The 16,262-nt window shown below is 40.8% G+C and overlaps 1 protein-coding gene across 1 annotated transcript in view; it reads right to left on the bottom strand.

Moving 5' to 3' along the window:
* Positions 1-16,262, bottom strand: part of STK32A (serine/threonine kinase 32A) — a 114,956-nt gene that overhangs the window by 7,554 nt on the left and 91,140 nt on the right. Inside the window, exons 8-10 of the mRNA XM_004686555.2 lie at positions 12,502-12,599; positions 4,706-4,822; positions 1,525-1,650 (exon numbers count right to left, since the gene is read on the bottom strand). Coding sequence (XP_004686612.1) covers positions 1,525-1,650; positions 4,706-4,822; positions 12,502-12,599 — 341 coding nt within the window. The remainder of the gene's footprint in view (positions 1-1,524; positions 1,651-4,705; positions 4,823-12,501; positions 12,600-16,262) is intronic.

Genomic DNA, 16,262 nt, shown 5'->3' with positions numbered 1-16,262 from the left:
TGTTGTTGCTCAAACTCCCAACAAGCCCTCCATGAGTTGCAAAAGAAATTGAATGAGGGCCTCCCTGGTGGCACAAGGGGTTAAAGCACAGCCCTTTGAAGATACAGGCCACCACAGCAAGAGGGGTTCGATCCCTGGCTAGGGAGGTGACCCACATGCAGACCTCTCCTGTCTCACCCACTGCTCCCCTTAACAGTAGATTTCAGTTGATCTGTCTGTTCTGCTCCCCACTCTGTCTCTGGTGACCTGTTCTGCTCCCCACTCTGTCTCTGGTGAATCCTCTCACTCCCTGCATCTCTGGCTTGTACTCCAGTTCTTGTATGCATAAACAAAATAATCTTTCAGAAAGAAAAAAAGAATTTGAATGACAATTATTTTCCTGAACTTTAGGTTTTGGTTTATGCTTCTCCAAGCGTATTCTAACAATCCCGTAGATGAGAATCACTGATTTCTTTGCTCTGACTCCCAGTGTCCCAGGAACCTCCTAAATTGGTGTTTGTCAACCTGTGTACCCATAGTTACATGTCCCACAAGCTCTCCGGGTGATTCAGATTCATGGTGAATCTGACATCTGCTTATTCATGAGGCAGCGCCAAGGGCTGGTCACACAGGAGGTGCTGGGAGAGAAGCACCTACGTACTGTGTGGACCCCAACATGTCAGCTGTCATGGCAGCTCAAGCTGCTGCCCCAGGACCCTCCTTCAGCTTCCTATGGAACGCTGAGGCACGACTCCCCAGCTGAGCACCACACCCCGTCTCCCTCTGTGGTCACAGGGTGCGTTCAGGCTCCCCCACCAAGTGCTCACCCCAGGCCTCACACAGGCAGAGCACACATGCTCACAGCTAGCATCTTGCTGGTTTGAAGAACAGCAGACGGCCTTGTCTCTGCGGGCTCACTGTTCCACCAAACTACATACAAGGGAATCTACATGGAGGCTGTGCAGCCGAGGAGCCAGAGTCCTGTCAGGGCTCCTGGTCTCAGCTCCTGGACTCTGCCTGGGCCAGTGGTCTGCCCACATGTGGCTCAGTCAGGGCCTCATGCCCTGGGGACTGTTCTTCCTGCTGTCAGTCATTATGAGTACGTCTCCCCTCACAGAGGGCCAGAGGAAGAGGGGTGGATGATGAGAATAAATCCCTCACTCCAATCCCAACAGTTCTAAATCTGTTGCCTCAGAAGCCACAGATACAAGTTTCTCCATCTCTGGAATCAGAGAAAACATTACATTTTGCAATGAGCAGAGCGTGGAGAAGTCTGTTGGGAGGACTAGGGCTTCTTTTCAAGGAAAGCATGGCGCAAGTGGCACTTAGGAACCAGAACTCCAGGTCTGGGTTCGAACCCCGGTTGACCACTTGCTGGCAGTGTGGCCTCTGGTGACACGCTTGCTGTGTGTCCTCCCCTCCCTCACCTGTAAATGGGCAGATGGGCTGTGTGACGCACAGCACAGGCCTGGTGAGGGCAGGGGTGTACTGGGCACCGGGAACATGCCCCATAAGAGAGGGACTAGCTTGTTAGGAATGACTCACGTTAGGGATGAAACCTGGAATGAGCCTCTTTTGCAAAACCGCATCCCAATTGGTGTCGTTCATATACGGGAAGTTCTGAACATCCGACAAGTGAGAAAACCGTTGGTCTGGATTAGGCTCCATAAGCTGCCAGTGGAATAAGAGTGTCAGGGTCAGCGGAAAGGTCAAAAGAGAGAGCAAAAAATACAGATTTTCTCTAAATGTTCTGGTTGAGGAAGCAAGATGGTGCCCGCACTTCCCAGCCCCACAAACACATTAGACAGTGAGGCCTGGCTAGGATGAACCTTGAGTTGGCTTTTGCAATGTACTGAGTAAAAATGACTTTCTCTACTGAGGCAAACCTATCTTTGACTTCCGAGTCTCCTAGTAGCCAACTAGGGCGAGTTTGTTCTCTAGACCTCAGTTTATCCATCTATCAAAAGGGATAATAGCCTATTTCATCGGGTCACAGCTTAGATAAATGAGCAAAATCAAATTGTAGATATAGTGCCTAAGAGTTGACCTGCTTTTATTTGGAGTGAGAGTTTATCAGTTTTCACAAGTGAAATCTATCACCCACTAACAATTTTGGGTGCTTTTATAGCTAATCAAACTACATTGAGGTGCCACAAATAAGAGGTGATGAGGGTTATTGTTATAGTTCTGGGTTTTATTAAGTGGGATTAAAGATTCCTCCTTTCTCCCCTAGCCACCCTACAGCCAACATCAGCCCAGGCCCCCCAAGCCCATGGTTCCAATGACAGTTCTCAGCTGCCCTTGGACATCCTCCTCAAGGTTACAGCCGAGGGCCTCAGGGTGCAGCCTTGGGGGTGAAGAGAGCTGACTTGGATGGAGGAAAATTTGCTGATAGGAAATGATCCCCTATTCTTCACCTTTGACCTCCCCAATGGCAGGAACCTATTCCAAAGCAGAGCAATTCATGCCAAAGACAAGAGACGTATTTGAATCCATAGCTCAGAAGTTCTTTTCTGTGACCAGTCACGCCATGTAATCTTCTCCAGAAAAAAAAGGAAAACCCAAAACCCAGTTCACCTCTTTGGGCTCCTCATTCTTTCTTCCACATAATCTTAAAACACCATTGAGCTCCTAATCTTTCTGTTCTTAATCTTTTGGTGAACAAAGACACCTTAAAAGTCCAATAAAAGCTATGAACCAGGCCCTCCCTGGTGGCACAGTGGGTTAAAGCACAGCACTAAGAAACTAAAGTCACTTCAGCATGAGTTCGATCCCACCCTGGAGGTGACCCACATGGCGCGGCAGACCTCTCCTGACCCGCCCACTGCTCCCCTCAGCAGTGTACTTCACCAGTTCTGCTCCCCGCTCTGTCTCTGAACAGTCATCGCCCCTGAACCTCTGGCTGTACCCCACTTCTGTATGCATAAATAAATAAATCTTTCTTTTAAAAAAGCTATGATCCTTGTTTATTCAAATGCCAGATTTTGGCTCCTGAGCATACTAGGGTGGACAGATGGACAGGACCCTGTGATGCGGCCTACAGAAATGACCCTTAACCCGAGCTCCACACACATGTAATGGAGGATTCCAGCTGGGGAAATGCTATGAAGGGCAGAGAGCGCAGAGTGAGGGACAACAGAAAGGCTCACCAGGGATGTGAGCAGGAGGCCTCAAGCAGCACCTCTCCACCTACCTATCTAAATGGGCCAGTTATGTTTCTTTGTTTGATGATTTGTTTGTTGTCATTTCTGCCCCCACAGAAACTGACGTGCCATTGCATGGCTAGTGTGCAACTCCAGACTTTATGTGACTTGTGATTTGAGTCTGACATTAAGAAGTAACCTTGAGCCCTGTTCATTAAGATGAGTCCGCCAACAGTATGTTTACAGGCATCAGCAATATCAAGATGTTATAAAATCTTTGCCCACATTTGTCATGGATGTATCGGAAGGAATTCATGGACTTGAGTCCATCAAGGAATCACATTGAGTCTCAGAGAGAGAGCTGGGAGAACTGGGATGGGGCAGTGTTCCACACAAAGAAACTAGCCTGTTTAAAGGCCCTGTGGTGAGAGAAATACCAGTGTGAAGTGGGAGAGCTGGAGAAGAGAAATGAAGGTCAAAGCGGTGTGTGAATAGTCAAAAGGAGACAAAAGCCAAAATGAGGCTCCAGAGGGCACTAGAAACTTTATACCAAACAAATGATCTTGATCTTCATTTTGGAACAGTGGGAAGACAATGAACTTTGTTTTGAACAGATTGCATTGGGGGAGGGGAGAGCAGAATGCATGTGTTAATGTTTATAGAGGAAAACCAGCTGTAAGGCAAGATTTGATAGGTTTAGGGTCTTGGGTAGAGACTGGACAGGGCGAGAAGTGAGAGTCAGATTCAGAAGATACTTAAAAGGCCAAATTACTGAATTTGATGATGGACTGGGTGTGGGGGTGATAGCGGGAATGTGGATGATGGTGATGGGTGGGGAGGCCAGTCATAGCGAGAAAAAGTCCAAGAGATATTGAAAGATCAAGAATTCCTGTTTGAACATTGAGACTGAAATGGAGTTGGAAGATAAAAAGAACAGGTGAGGTGTTTAAACTGTTAAGCTACACACCCCACTCCAGACTTGTCCATCATCACGGCAACTTCTAGTAGTGACTTTTGACCTCCAGCCAGAAAGCCCACCTTTGTTATCACCCCAATTATTATGAGGTCCTCCTTACCTTTTTTTTTAAAATTATTATTATTATAGTTTATTTTTACATAATTTTGTGCCTTTTTCCATCTCAGTTGTCATCCCCTTGGGCTTCCCATCACCAATTCACCCGTGTGCCATCACTATAGTCCAGTGTACTCCCAGGCCCATTTTTGATCCCAATCCCCACTCCACCAATGTAAAATTTCTCTGGTATAGAGTTGTTCATTATTATTATCCCCTTCCCCCACCCCTGAGTCCTTTATACTCCTGCTATGAGTGAAGCCATCTGGTATTTTTCTTTTTCTTTCTGGCTTATTTCACTAAGCATGATCCCTTCCAGCTCCATCCATGCTGCTGTAAAAGGCAGGTGTTTATCTTTTTGATTGCCGAGTAATATTCCACTGTGTATATGTACCACATCTTTTTAATCTACTTTTGGGCATTGGGGGTAGATTCCATGTCTTTCCTATTTTAAATAGAGCAGCAATAAACATGGGGTGCAGGTGTCTTTTTGAATCAGTCTTGACCTTACCTTTTTAAGAAGCGACACCATCTCCTGTGACCAGGCAGCCGGATAAGTCACAATAGCTGTCTCAAACATATGGGCAATTTCCTTGCTGGAAGTACTGGAGCGAATGTGATATGGCCTCTTTAGGAAGAGAAAATGCCTTTATTTTTATTGTGTAGATGAAAGGAACATTGTACAAATGTTTCCAGCTCAAATTTCAACCAGTTAAAATTTCAGGATAGTTGTTTTAATTCTTCCAGATGAATGTCATGGTGACATATGAATATATGATCAGTTTTCCCAGATTTCCTACTTAAGTACTAGAAATCTAGTTTCTTATGAAATCTCAGAATTTTTAGAGTTAGAATGTGCTGAGCTGGATAAAACATTTCTGTGGGCTAAATTCACCTCTGAGATGCCACTTTGGAACTGTGTAGTAAAATGACCTATATTTCTTTACTTAAAATAGTGAATAAGTAAATGGAAGTGTCCTCCCCACCCCCCACCCATAAACCCATTATCTAAGTGCTGGTTATAAAGTCAGTCTTACTCTGTGCCTCTTTCTACTTGTTGGAAGCAAAATGAATTCATGCAGGACAGAAATTTGTCCAGAAAATGTGAATCCAGAATTCAAGTGCTATGAATTTGAACTCTATAGGGTAAAGTATCACATTTTTTGATGATTTGTAAGTATTGTTACTTCTGAGAGAACCAGGTTTATTTGTAGTTTTACCTTAGGGGAAAGAATCAAATGACTTTGTAACAGTTTTCCTAGTTATCCACTAGAGGGCAGCATTTACCTATATTAGTTTCTTGATGGTCTAAGGCGTTATTTTTCTTCTCCCTAATAAGTGATGATGTACACTTTTTTTTTTCATTTGTTTTTCGGCTATCTGTATATCCTTGGAGAAGTTTCTGAAGTGTTCAGTTATTTTGTCCATTTTGTGATTGGGTTTTTTAAACTGCTGAGTTCAGTTCTTTATAAAGTAATAGCAATTTAAAAAAATTAAAATTTATTTTATTTATGCATCAAGGGCTGGGGAGTTGGCCAGAGGTGAGGAAGCAGGAGGGATGAGAAGATTCACCAGAGACAGAGGGGAGCAGAACAGGCATAGTCACTGAAACACACTGCTGAGAGGGGCAAGCCAGGAGAAGTCTGCTGTGTCATGTGGCGTAGGATCAGACTCACACTGCAGCAGCCGGTGATAGCTTGACAGTGTTGAGACTTATCTGTAGGCCATGAGGGAGGTCTGTGATTTTTTTTTCAATGTTGCTCTGTATAAATAAGATTGAGGTCCATCTGTTTTCTTTCTTTTTTTTTTTTTCCCCCTCTACCTAACCACTTATGCATATAACTCATCTTCCTCCATCCCCTATCCCTTCCACTCCTTCTCCTATTCCTTCTGGTAACCATTATTTTCTTTCTGGCAGGTTCAAGTTTTTGTTTCTTCTGCCACTTGTGTGTAGTTGATTTTTGGGTATTTACATTCTGTTGATGAGTGAAATAATTCCAAACCTGTCTTTCACTCTTATACTGATTTCACTCAATATAATCACATTAAGACCCATTCACTCTGTCCCAAATGCTATGTTTCACTTTTCTTCACTGCTGTATAATTTTCCATGGAATATATGCTCCACAATTTCTTTATTCATTCATTTGTTGAAGGAAATTTGGGTAGGTTCCATAATTTGGCAACTGTAACAGTGCTGCCGTGTACAGAGGTATAGATAGATCTTTCATATTAGGTTTTTCATGTTATTTGGATATCACCTGATAGCAATATTACTGGATCATATGGCATTTCCATTTTTATTTTCTTGAGAAATCCCCTTACTGTTTTCCACAGGGTTCACACCTGCTTGCATTCCCTCCAACAGTACATGTGAGCTTCTTTACTTATCACAGCAACTTGCCAACGTTTGTTAATACTGTTCTTTTTGATATGGGCCATTCCCACAGGGGTGAGGTGCTAGCTCAGTGTGGTTTTAATTTGCTTTTATCTTATAATAAATGATGCTGAACATTTTTTCATATGCCTGTAGGCCTGAATATCCTAAAGGAATGTTTTAGAAATTTTACTTCTTTTACATGAACTATGAGCTACTTAAAGCCAAACATTATGCCATATTGACATTTTCCCCCCTAGAATCTAGTTCCTAGTAAGTGTTTGTTATGTTTGTTAAATGAACAAAATGTTCATGTTAGTTTACCAGCACTACGACAGTAAATAGGGATACACACATTTACCAAGGCATGGTCCTTCTGAAGTACTGAATAAATATGAGCGTAATGAGATAACTTGGGAGTAAGGAAGCATTTTACTTCCCCCTCCCCCATGGCCAAGAACTTTTAATAGGTAATCTAAATGTGATTCCATATTTGAAATCTGAAGGCAAAAGAATTTGAGTGCTAAACTCAGTCACTCAATTCCTTCATGTAGAAGACGAAGCTACTTCATCTGCAAATTGAGCCACCTCATGAGCCTGTAAGGAAATTAAAGTCATAATACATTTTAAGTTTTCAATGGAGTGGCTAATACGTATTAGATACAATGCATGAGACTGTAAGGAAATTAAAGACATAATACACATTAAGTTTTCAATAGAGTGGCTAATATGTATGAGATACAATGCAGGAGAGATATTTTAATATAATTGACTCAGGGTAAAAAGGGTGCATATAAAGGTGGGCAGTGAACAGCAATATGTGTGCATTGGACATGGGAAAGCCAGGAAGTGCTAGGCAGTGACCCCATAACAGGGAGGCTGGCCGAGAAGTCACTCACATATTTTGTCCTTCAAAGTGGAATTAAGGCCCTTGGTCAGTTCACTTGTCTTGGTGATGGAGTCATGCAGCCACCCAAGGGCCAGCTCCCTCTCTCTTGCCTGGCTCACAGGCTGTGTCCAGGCCAGGCCACTGCTGATCAGTACGCTAGTTCCTTCTGAGTCTACCTCAGGCTGCGTAGGTTGGTAAACTTCCGGGGTTATCAGTCTATGAACATGTTTTTATTTTGAATATTTTCCTTCAATTCACAGCAACTTCTATATCTACTGTTTCTTGATACCTAAAACAGGGTATCAAAACAGGCCACCTCCGTGAAGACGCCATCATACCTAAAGTGATTTGATAAACTTCAGTCATTTCATGTATGGGCCACAAGCCATTTTTTTCATTTCCTTGAGAAGGCCGCACAATTAAATATTTAAAAAATCCTCACCATCTATGGACTTACTTAAAGGATCTTCTTTTTTTTTTTTATTTTATAACAGTTTGGATCATCTTTTACCTATATCGCTTTGTTTCTATTTCTACATTTTAAAATCCACATTCATTCATCAATTACTAGAGTTGTGTACTTATTCAGTCATTGACCAAATATTGGTTGACTGCCGACACCACTCCAGCATGTGGTGGGCAGTGGGGGATGATGAACAACAATGTGTTCATCACCTTGAACGATCGTTGTATTGTGGCATGATCGTTGCATTGTGGAACTTGTGCTGCACTTGGGGAGTCTCCAGTTGCTCAGAACTGCATGCACAGACGTGCGTGAAAGGCACTTTGCTGTGTGCCATGGCAAACATCAAACGACCTGAGTCAGCATAGACATGAACAGTTAGATGGCTGGTAATCAACAGGTAGAATGTTAGCTGGGGGACAACAGGTGACTGTGGTCCTCTCTCAAGAGCATGGAAGTGAGAGCTGGCAGTGGAGGAGGGACAGTGGGTAATGTTGCCCCTGTGCCTACCATAAGCCAACCTGCTGGATAACCAGGAACTAAAAAAGATGTGGACCCTGCCTTCATAACAGAGGCGGCAGGGTGTGGGGGGCAGAAAGGATGGAGTGGGGATGGTGAAGGGCCACCAACGTGAAGACTCCATCAAGCTCAGAGTGACAGACATGTGTTCAAGTACATGTCTCTTGAGGCATGTGTTTTCGTAAATAAGGATCTTTACGTGCAGACCACATCATCGTGTGCATCATATTTTCCCAGTTTAGCAGCATTGATACTTACAGTTAAATGCTGTTATTTTGTTTGTTTAGATTAGCATATTTTGAAACTTAATGAGCCAAGCTAGTTGGTGATTCCTAGAAAGTGTCCTTCTAGGAATCCTAGAAGGATTTGTGGTGAGTCCTTCCTCCATTCAGTCAATTTGTTATGCAACTATTTGAAGTTGAGTACTGTGGATAATATCAAACTCTAGCAGATAATGGGCTTCAGCTTTAATAAATTTGCAATTTCGTAATGCAGAAGAGATAAAAATATAAAATTTGGTATCCCCAGAAAAAATTACAAGGGCAATATATTTACCAAGTGGATTTAATCCTAAAAGTGAAATAGTAGACTAAGTGAAAAAAGTCTTGCCAAAAAGATAAAGCATGATGTATTTCTTGCTAAATACAATAATGATAATACATACACATGTATGAAAGATGTGTTTATAAATGTAAAAAAGGTTTGAGGGCTTTCCCTGGTAGCACAATGGGGTAAAGCACTGGATTATGAAGCTCTCTGAAGCCACTGCAGCATGAGTTTGATCCTCGGCCAGGGAGGTGACCCACATGGCATGGCGACCTCTCTTGACTAGTCTGCTGCTCCCCTCAGAAGTGTACTTTGTCAGTCGGCCTGTTCTGCTCCCCACTCTGTCTCTGGTGAACCCTCTCACCCACCACACCTCTGGTTTGTACCCCAGTTCTGTATACATAAATAAATAAATCTTAAAAAAAAAAAAGGTTTGAAAGGTTTGGAAGAAGGTGGGATTGGATATTGAAAGGAAAATCTAATTTTTTTTAACTTGGGAGTTTTCTTTGGCGTGGAAGAGAGGTTTAGGGATGGGTTTTTGTATTTGGAGAGGTTGGTTTTTAACTTCAACTTTGTATTTTTATATGGTTTTCAGTAATTTTAAACTTACCTAAGAAGGTAAATTCCCTACAAGTTGGGAAGAATTAGATATTTTTAACTGCAGTGATCCTAAACTTAGTAGAACATTTTTTTTTTCCAATTGAAGTAATGCTGGCTTAACATTGTTTCCGTTTTAGACATGCAAGATCATCCCCTTCTGGTGATGTTGCCATAGCATTCCCACCACCAGGCATCCATGGCCCACTAGCACAGTCCATTGTGATCCCTCCCACTTTGTGCTTGCTCCTTCCTTTCCCTGACTTCCCCTCCCCCTCTAAATGTCTCCGTTCTCTAGTCAACTTTCAAGGACTAGTTTTTGAGTTTGATTTTATCTGCCACCTTGTCTGATTTCTTTCTATTCTACATATAAGTGGCACCATCTGATATTTTTCTTTCTCCTCTGACTTATTTCACTTAACATAATCACCTCCAGTTCCATCCATGTTAACTGCAAATAGCAAGCACATATCTTTTTGATTGCTGAGTAGTATTCCACCTCTTCTTGAGGTATTCATCAAGAATGTCTGGGGGCCATTTTGGTTATGGCCCCCAGAGCTTGGTTATTATAAAATAATAAAACAATGAATGTGGAAGCACTAGTTTACATTTGAATTGTGCATTTATGTTCTTTAATAGATACTGAGGAGTGGAATTGCTGGGTCATAGGTAGATCCATTTTGAATCTTTTGAGAAACTCCACACTGCTTTCCATAGGGGCTGGATCAGTTTATAGTTCCACCAACAGTGTAAAAGGGTTCATTTTTTTCCCCTCCATATCTCATAGGCCCTAATTCTTGTTTCTGATCTTTTTGATATGGGATATTCTCACAGTAGTGAGGTGGTATCTCATTGTGGTTTTGACTTGCATTTCCCTGATAAGTGACTAAGTGACAGTGAACGTTATTTTCAATTGCCTGTTGGCCATCTGTATGTCTTCTTTTAAAAAGTGCTTATTTAGGCCCTCCCTGGTGGCGCAGCGGGTTAAAGCACAGCACTGAGAATCTAAAGCCGCTTCTGCATGAGTTCGATTCCCGCCTGCCCTGGAGGAGGCCACATGGCGTGGCAGACCTCTCCTGACCCGCCCGCTGCTCCCCTCAGCAGTGTACTTCGTTGATCTGCCTGTTCTGTTCCCCACTCTGTCTCTGGTGAAGCCTCTCACCGCCCCTGAGCCTCTGGCCTGTGCCCCAGTTCTGTATGCACAAATAAATAAATCTTTAAAAAAAAAAAAGTGCTTATTTAGATAGTCTGCTGATTTTTCAATTGGATTATGTGTTGTCTTTTGTTGAATTGTTTGAGTTCTTTGTATACTTTGATATCAGCCCCTAGTCAAATGCATAGTGTGCAAATATTTTTTTCCCCATTCAGTTGGATATATTCTTGTCTTAGTTGTGTTTTATTTTGCTTTAATGTAGTTCCAGTTGTTAATGTTCTGTTTTATTTCCCTTGCTGTTGGAGACATACCTGCAAATATATCACTGTAGTTTACTTTGTGAAGTGCTTTGTCCATGTTTTCTCCTATGTATTCTGTGGTTACATCCAAGTCTTTTATTCATTTTGATTTGATTTTTGAATGGGATGTGAGATATTGTTCTATTGCATGCATGTAGTTTTCCCAACACAATTTATTAAGAGAATTTCCTTGCTCTAATGTTTATTCTTGGCTCCTTTGTTGTATATTAACTGTGTATGTAGGTGTGGGCTTATTTCTGGGATCTCAATTCTATTCCATTGGTCTGTGTGTCCACTTTTGTTCCAGTACTATGCTGTTTTAATTATTATAGATTTATAGTATAGTTTGATATCTGGAAATGTAACGCTACCATTTTTTTTTTCCTCTCTCTTTTTTGGTCAGGATTGCTTTGGCTCTCCAGTATCTTCTATGGCTTTATATGAATTTCAGTAATGCTTGTTCTATTTCTTTAAAGAATGCCAGTAAGATTTGATAGGGATTGCATTGAAATTGTATAATATTTCAGTACAATGGTCATCTTGACTATGCTGATTCTTGAAGAATGATTTTTTAAAGAAGCCCAGGGATTATCTTGGGGAAAACCTTTATAAGTAAAGGAACAAGAAGTAAAAAAATTAAATTAAATTAAATTAAATTAAAAAAATAGACTACAGGATGCTCTCAGAAGAGGAGGGAATCCAAAAAGGCCAAAGTGAATTTGGGGAGGGTCAGGGTTCAGAACTGTTTAAATTGCAGCAAAGTCCAGGATGTTAACCTGGTGCTAATGTGCAAATAATGATAAACTAGAGCATCTGTAGAGTATGTGTCTGTCTGTGTGTGAGAAAGAGAGAGAGAGGGGAAAGGAGAAACTGGGAGAATGTTTGGTTCATTGATTTAGGAAAAAATGAATATAGCAATATGGACACACCAGTTAACAGGAAACTACCACAGAGGGAGTGGGAGAAAAATATTTTCTTAGCAAAATGCTTCCTAAGCATTTTCTTCATTCAAGAAATGTTTCTTTTAAAAGGAAACTACTCTACTTGCCACTGAACCTAGAAGGCAAACAACAAGACAGGAATCCAACAAGACAGGGCATGAATTGTGTTATATTAAAATTTCACACGTACCTTGGGGAAGTGTATGTGAATTAGAGTCCTACACCACGACTGCAAAATTACTTTCTTTACACTAACACGTATATTTAGCCGGGGGGAGGGGATTGATTTCTCATTGCTGGGAGTTTATATGTGTATTTTTCATTTAATTGTATCTATATAATTTAATGCTAACTCACATGCTTGGTTGCATATGTAGGAAAGTAAATTAATGTGTGGTGAAATCCCAAGGGAAGTTACCAGCATCACACGGCATAGCTGCTTTTACCTTTTAAACAAACTGCATGTTTTTGAAAAATGGAATGTGTTGGAGAGTACCCAAAGAGACATGCACATCTACTATACCCGGCCTCTTAGCAGCTCATATGCGGTTACTCCCAGTGACCACCAGTCCACTGCAAAGGAATAGCCTGCTTCTCTCCTCGAGTTGAACATTTCAGGTGCTGGAGACCAAAAAAAAAAAAAAAAAAAAAAAAAAAAAAAAAAAAAAGTGAGGTCATTTTCTACTCCCTGAGACATCAGCAAATCTATTTTTCCCGTGTTCCTCCAAAAGCAAATTACCAGGTTAAAGGGTATAAACACTTATGTGGATATTTATCACCCAGTGCTAGCTTGCTCATAGCAGGCAAAAATTTCTAAATTTTAATCTTTCTTAGTAGACTCATTCTTAACTAACACACACTGGCATTCACAAGTCCATGGACAAGTTCTCTTATTTATATCATGCACTTTTAAAAACTGGATCCTGTTAGGCTTCAAATGTGTGGTTGGCCCTGAAATCAAGAAATTCTGAGAAGTTATTTCATGTCTTAATTCAGAAATTTGAGTACAAGACTGAGCACAGGACTTACATAACTTTTATAGTGACAAATAATACACAGAATTTGCAGCAATGTATACTTAATGTGCTCACCACCTGAGTGGTCTGGAACTAGGGAGAGCAGCATTTAAACCTGCTGTAGAGGGAGAGCAACTGTGATAGGGAGTAGAAGGTCTTACTTCAGCTCTGTGCACCAACACTTTGCAACTTAGCCCCCTGGATGTTCTCCAAGGGAAGGCAAAGCCACAGGTTATTTAACCACAGCGAGGACCCCCGGTTTGATGCTGGCTACACACACTCACACACCAAGAACCTTCTACATACTCTTCCAAGAAAATACCTGACACCTGAGGGGTAGAGTAGGAATGGAAGTAAGGGCAGGTGGGATATCTGCTTTCTCACCATTACATTACTAGTCTAGTCTTGAACCTGACATTTAGAATCATCACTAGAAATATGTTGAATGAAAAAATAGCAAATCCATTAAAGTTTTTTACTGAAGCAATGTTGTATTATTAACATTCTGTAAGTTTCAGAAGTGTATCCTTATACATTAATGTGTATAGACTTCATAAAATTCACCACTGAAAGTCCAGTTCTATCCTCCTCCATACCACTGACCACATTACCCAGTTTACTCTCCCCAAATCCCCATTTTCTTCTTGAACCGCTAATTTGATCTTACAGTTTTAAAGTGGATTTTTTTCATTGCATTCATTTATTTTGCCTCTCTGTGGACCGTACATGAATAGGAACAAAATTACATAGTGTTTATCTTTCTCTGTCTGGCTTATTTCACTGAGTGGAATACCCTCTAGGTCCATCCATACTGTTGCAAAGACATCTTTTTTAAAAAAAAATAATATAATAGTTTATTTTTACATCATTTTGTACATTTTTCCATTTAGTTGCTTGGGCTTCCCATCACCAAATCACCCATGTGCCATCACCATAGTCCAGTGTGCAAATGCATCTTTTTTAATGGCTAAGTAGTCTTCCTGTGTGTGTGTGTGTGTGTGTGTGTGTGTGTGTGAGTGAGTGTGAGAAAGAGAGAGAGAGACACATCTTCTTAGTCACTCATTTGTCCATGATTACGGTAATTATTTCCAGCTCTCGGCTATTGTAAATAATGCTTCAATGAACATGGGCATAATTCTATTTCTCTTCAAATTAGTGTTTTCATATTATTTTTGTAAATACCCAGAAATGGGAAAGCTGAATTTTATGAAATTTCTATTTTTAATTTTTTGAGGGATCTTCATATTGCTTTCCATAATGCCTGGACCAATTTACATTCCCACCAATAAGGTACAAAGGGTCCTTTTGTCCAAAAGTTGATGATTCTTGTCTTTTGAATAATAGCCTGATAAATTGATTGAGGATTCAGTGGTTTCCATCATTATCTGTGGGTTCAAATCCCATCTTCATTATTTAGTGTGATCATGAACAAGACTGCTGTACGAGCTTAAGAATTTTTCTCAGCACAATCAGAATAATAAGAAAGCAATCTTTATAGAGGTACAAAATTAAATGAGAGAATGTATCCAAAATCTCAGCATAGTGCCTGATACCTAGAATGTACTAAAATATTTGGCATTCTTCTAGAGAGGCAAACATCCACAACAACTGGAATTCTACCTAGTCGACAGCTGTGCATAGATGAGTCAAGTCTCCCAGACACTGGCTCTGGTGCTGACCCAGGTCCAGGCAGGAACACAGGCCTGCCTTGCCTGGTGCACTCAAGTTCTAAGTAAAACTCTGGATGACATTCAATCTGACAGGTGACATATGGATGTCTCAGGATTGACCTGCAGGAGCAGCAGTAAGAAAGCCTCTCTCCCTAGTGAATTGGGTTTTTATGGATCACTGCACCTTTTTGTAAGTCTCAACTCCCCATCCAACTCTAGAGATAATGGCCTGATCCAGCATCCCCCCCAGACAGTGTGAAGCAGACTTATTTTGCTTTCCCTTGTCCGTGTCTCACAGCACATCATCTCATGTGGCCCCAGGTGACAGGTGATAGACATCTCACTTAGAGAAGCTGCAGAGACTGCAGGGATAAAAAGACTGTGGTGCTGAGAAAAATACTAAAGGAATAAACATGACTCTAAATCTGAGGATTCTGTTGCTTTGTACCATCCTTAGAGCTTATGAAAGCATTCAGTTGTATTCCTCTTCTACTTTATTTTTGGAAATGAAGTTAATTTATTCAACAGAAATCCACATTGTGCTAAGACTTTTGGTAGAACATTAAGGAAACACACCAAGGCAACACACAAAAGCATGCTGGATGGATAATTCTGATGGGCAATTCTTTGAATCCTCAAAAGGCTGAAAATTTCAGGAGAACACTGAGGGTTTGACCTCCCTTCAGATGTCCTGTTCCTCAGAGGCAATAAACACCACCCTGATTTTTTACGTTAGAATTTTCTTGCCTTTCTAAAATTAATCTGTATACACCTTTATAAGCAATACTTTTTAATTTTTTTTGTACATTATTTATTTTTTCCCTCATTACCACCCCTTGTGTTCCCTTTGCCCATTTCATCTCCACTTTTTAACCGCAGAGTCTTCATATTGTTATACAATTGCCTGCTGTGTCCATGTCTAGTACTTGTTTTTATAATTCTGCCTTAATTTGCTGCACATCATTCTCTCAAATTTCCTCCATTTTGTTGAAAATGGTTCTATTTTCATCTATTTTCAGGGTTATATAATACTCCATGGCTTGGATATACCATATATTTTGATCTGTCAATAGATATTTAGGATACTGCTGTTATAAATAATGCTGCTATGACACTGTGGAACATGTGGAATTTTGTGCTGAGAGTTTCACATTCTTCCAATATATGCCCAAGAATGGGATTGCAAGATTGCGTAGTATCTCCATTTTTAGTTTTTAAAGGTAAATTCAGATTGTTTTCTATAATGGTCACACCAGATTTCATGCCTACCAACAGTGTAAAAGGTAACTTTTCTCCTGCATCCTCTCCAGCACTTATTTTAATATATGCCACCCTCACAAATGTGAGATTATGTCTCATTGTGGTTTTACCAAGCAATACTTTAGTTTTTGTCTATTTTAGTAAAACATGCTGTACAAATGTGTGCATATAATCAGTGTGAGTGCATGTTTGTGTATGTGTGCACATATACTTATAAACACATATCATATATGTTAAATCTACCACTTGTTTTCTTGGGTGTCTTGTTTACCTGTCTCAACATTATGTGTATAATAAGGCATAGCAAAGTTCTAACACATAGTTTGCTCATGTTCAGT

Source organism: Condylura cristata, unplaced genomic scaffold (genome assembly GCF_000260355.1).
Source record: "Condylura cristata isolate star-nosed mole 26May11 unplaced genomic scaffold, ConCri1.0 scaffold00021, whole genome shotgun sequence".
In the NCBI taxonomy this organism is placed as follows: domain Eukaryota; kingdom Metazoa; phylum Chordata; class Mammalia; order Eulipotyphla; family Talpidae; genus Condylura; species Condylura cristata.
The sequence above is the reverse complement of the archived record's forward strand: the minus strand, read 5'-3'. Positions and strand labels throughout refer to the sequence as shown.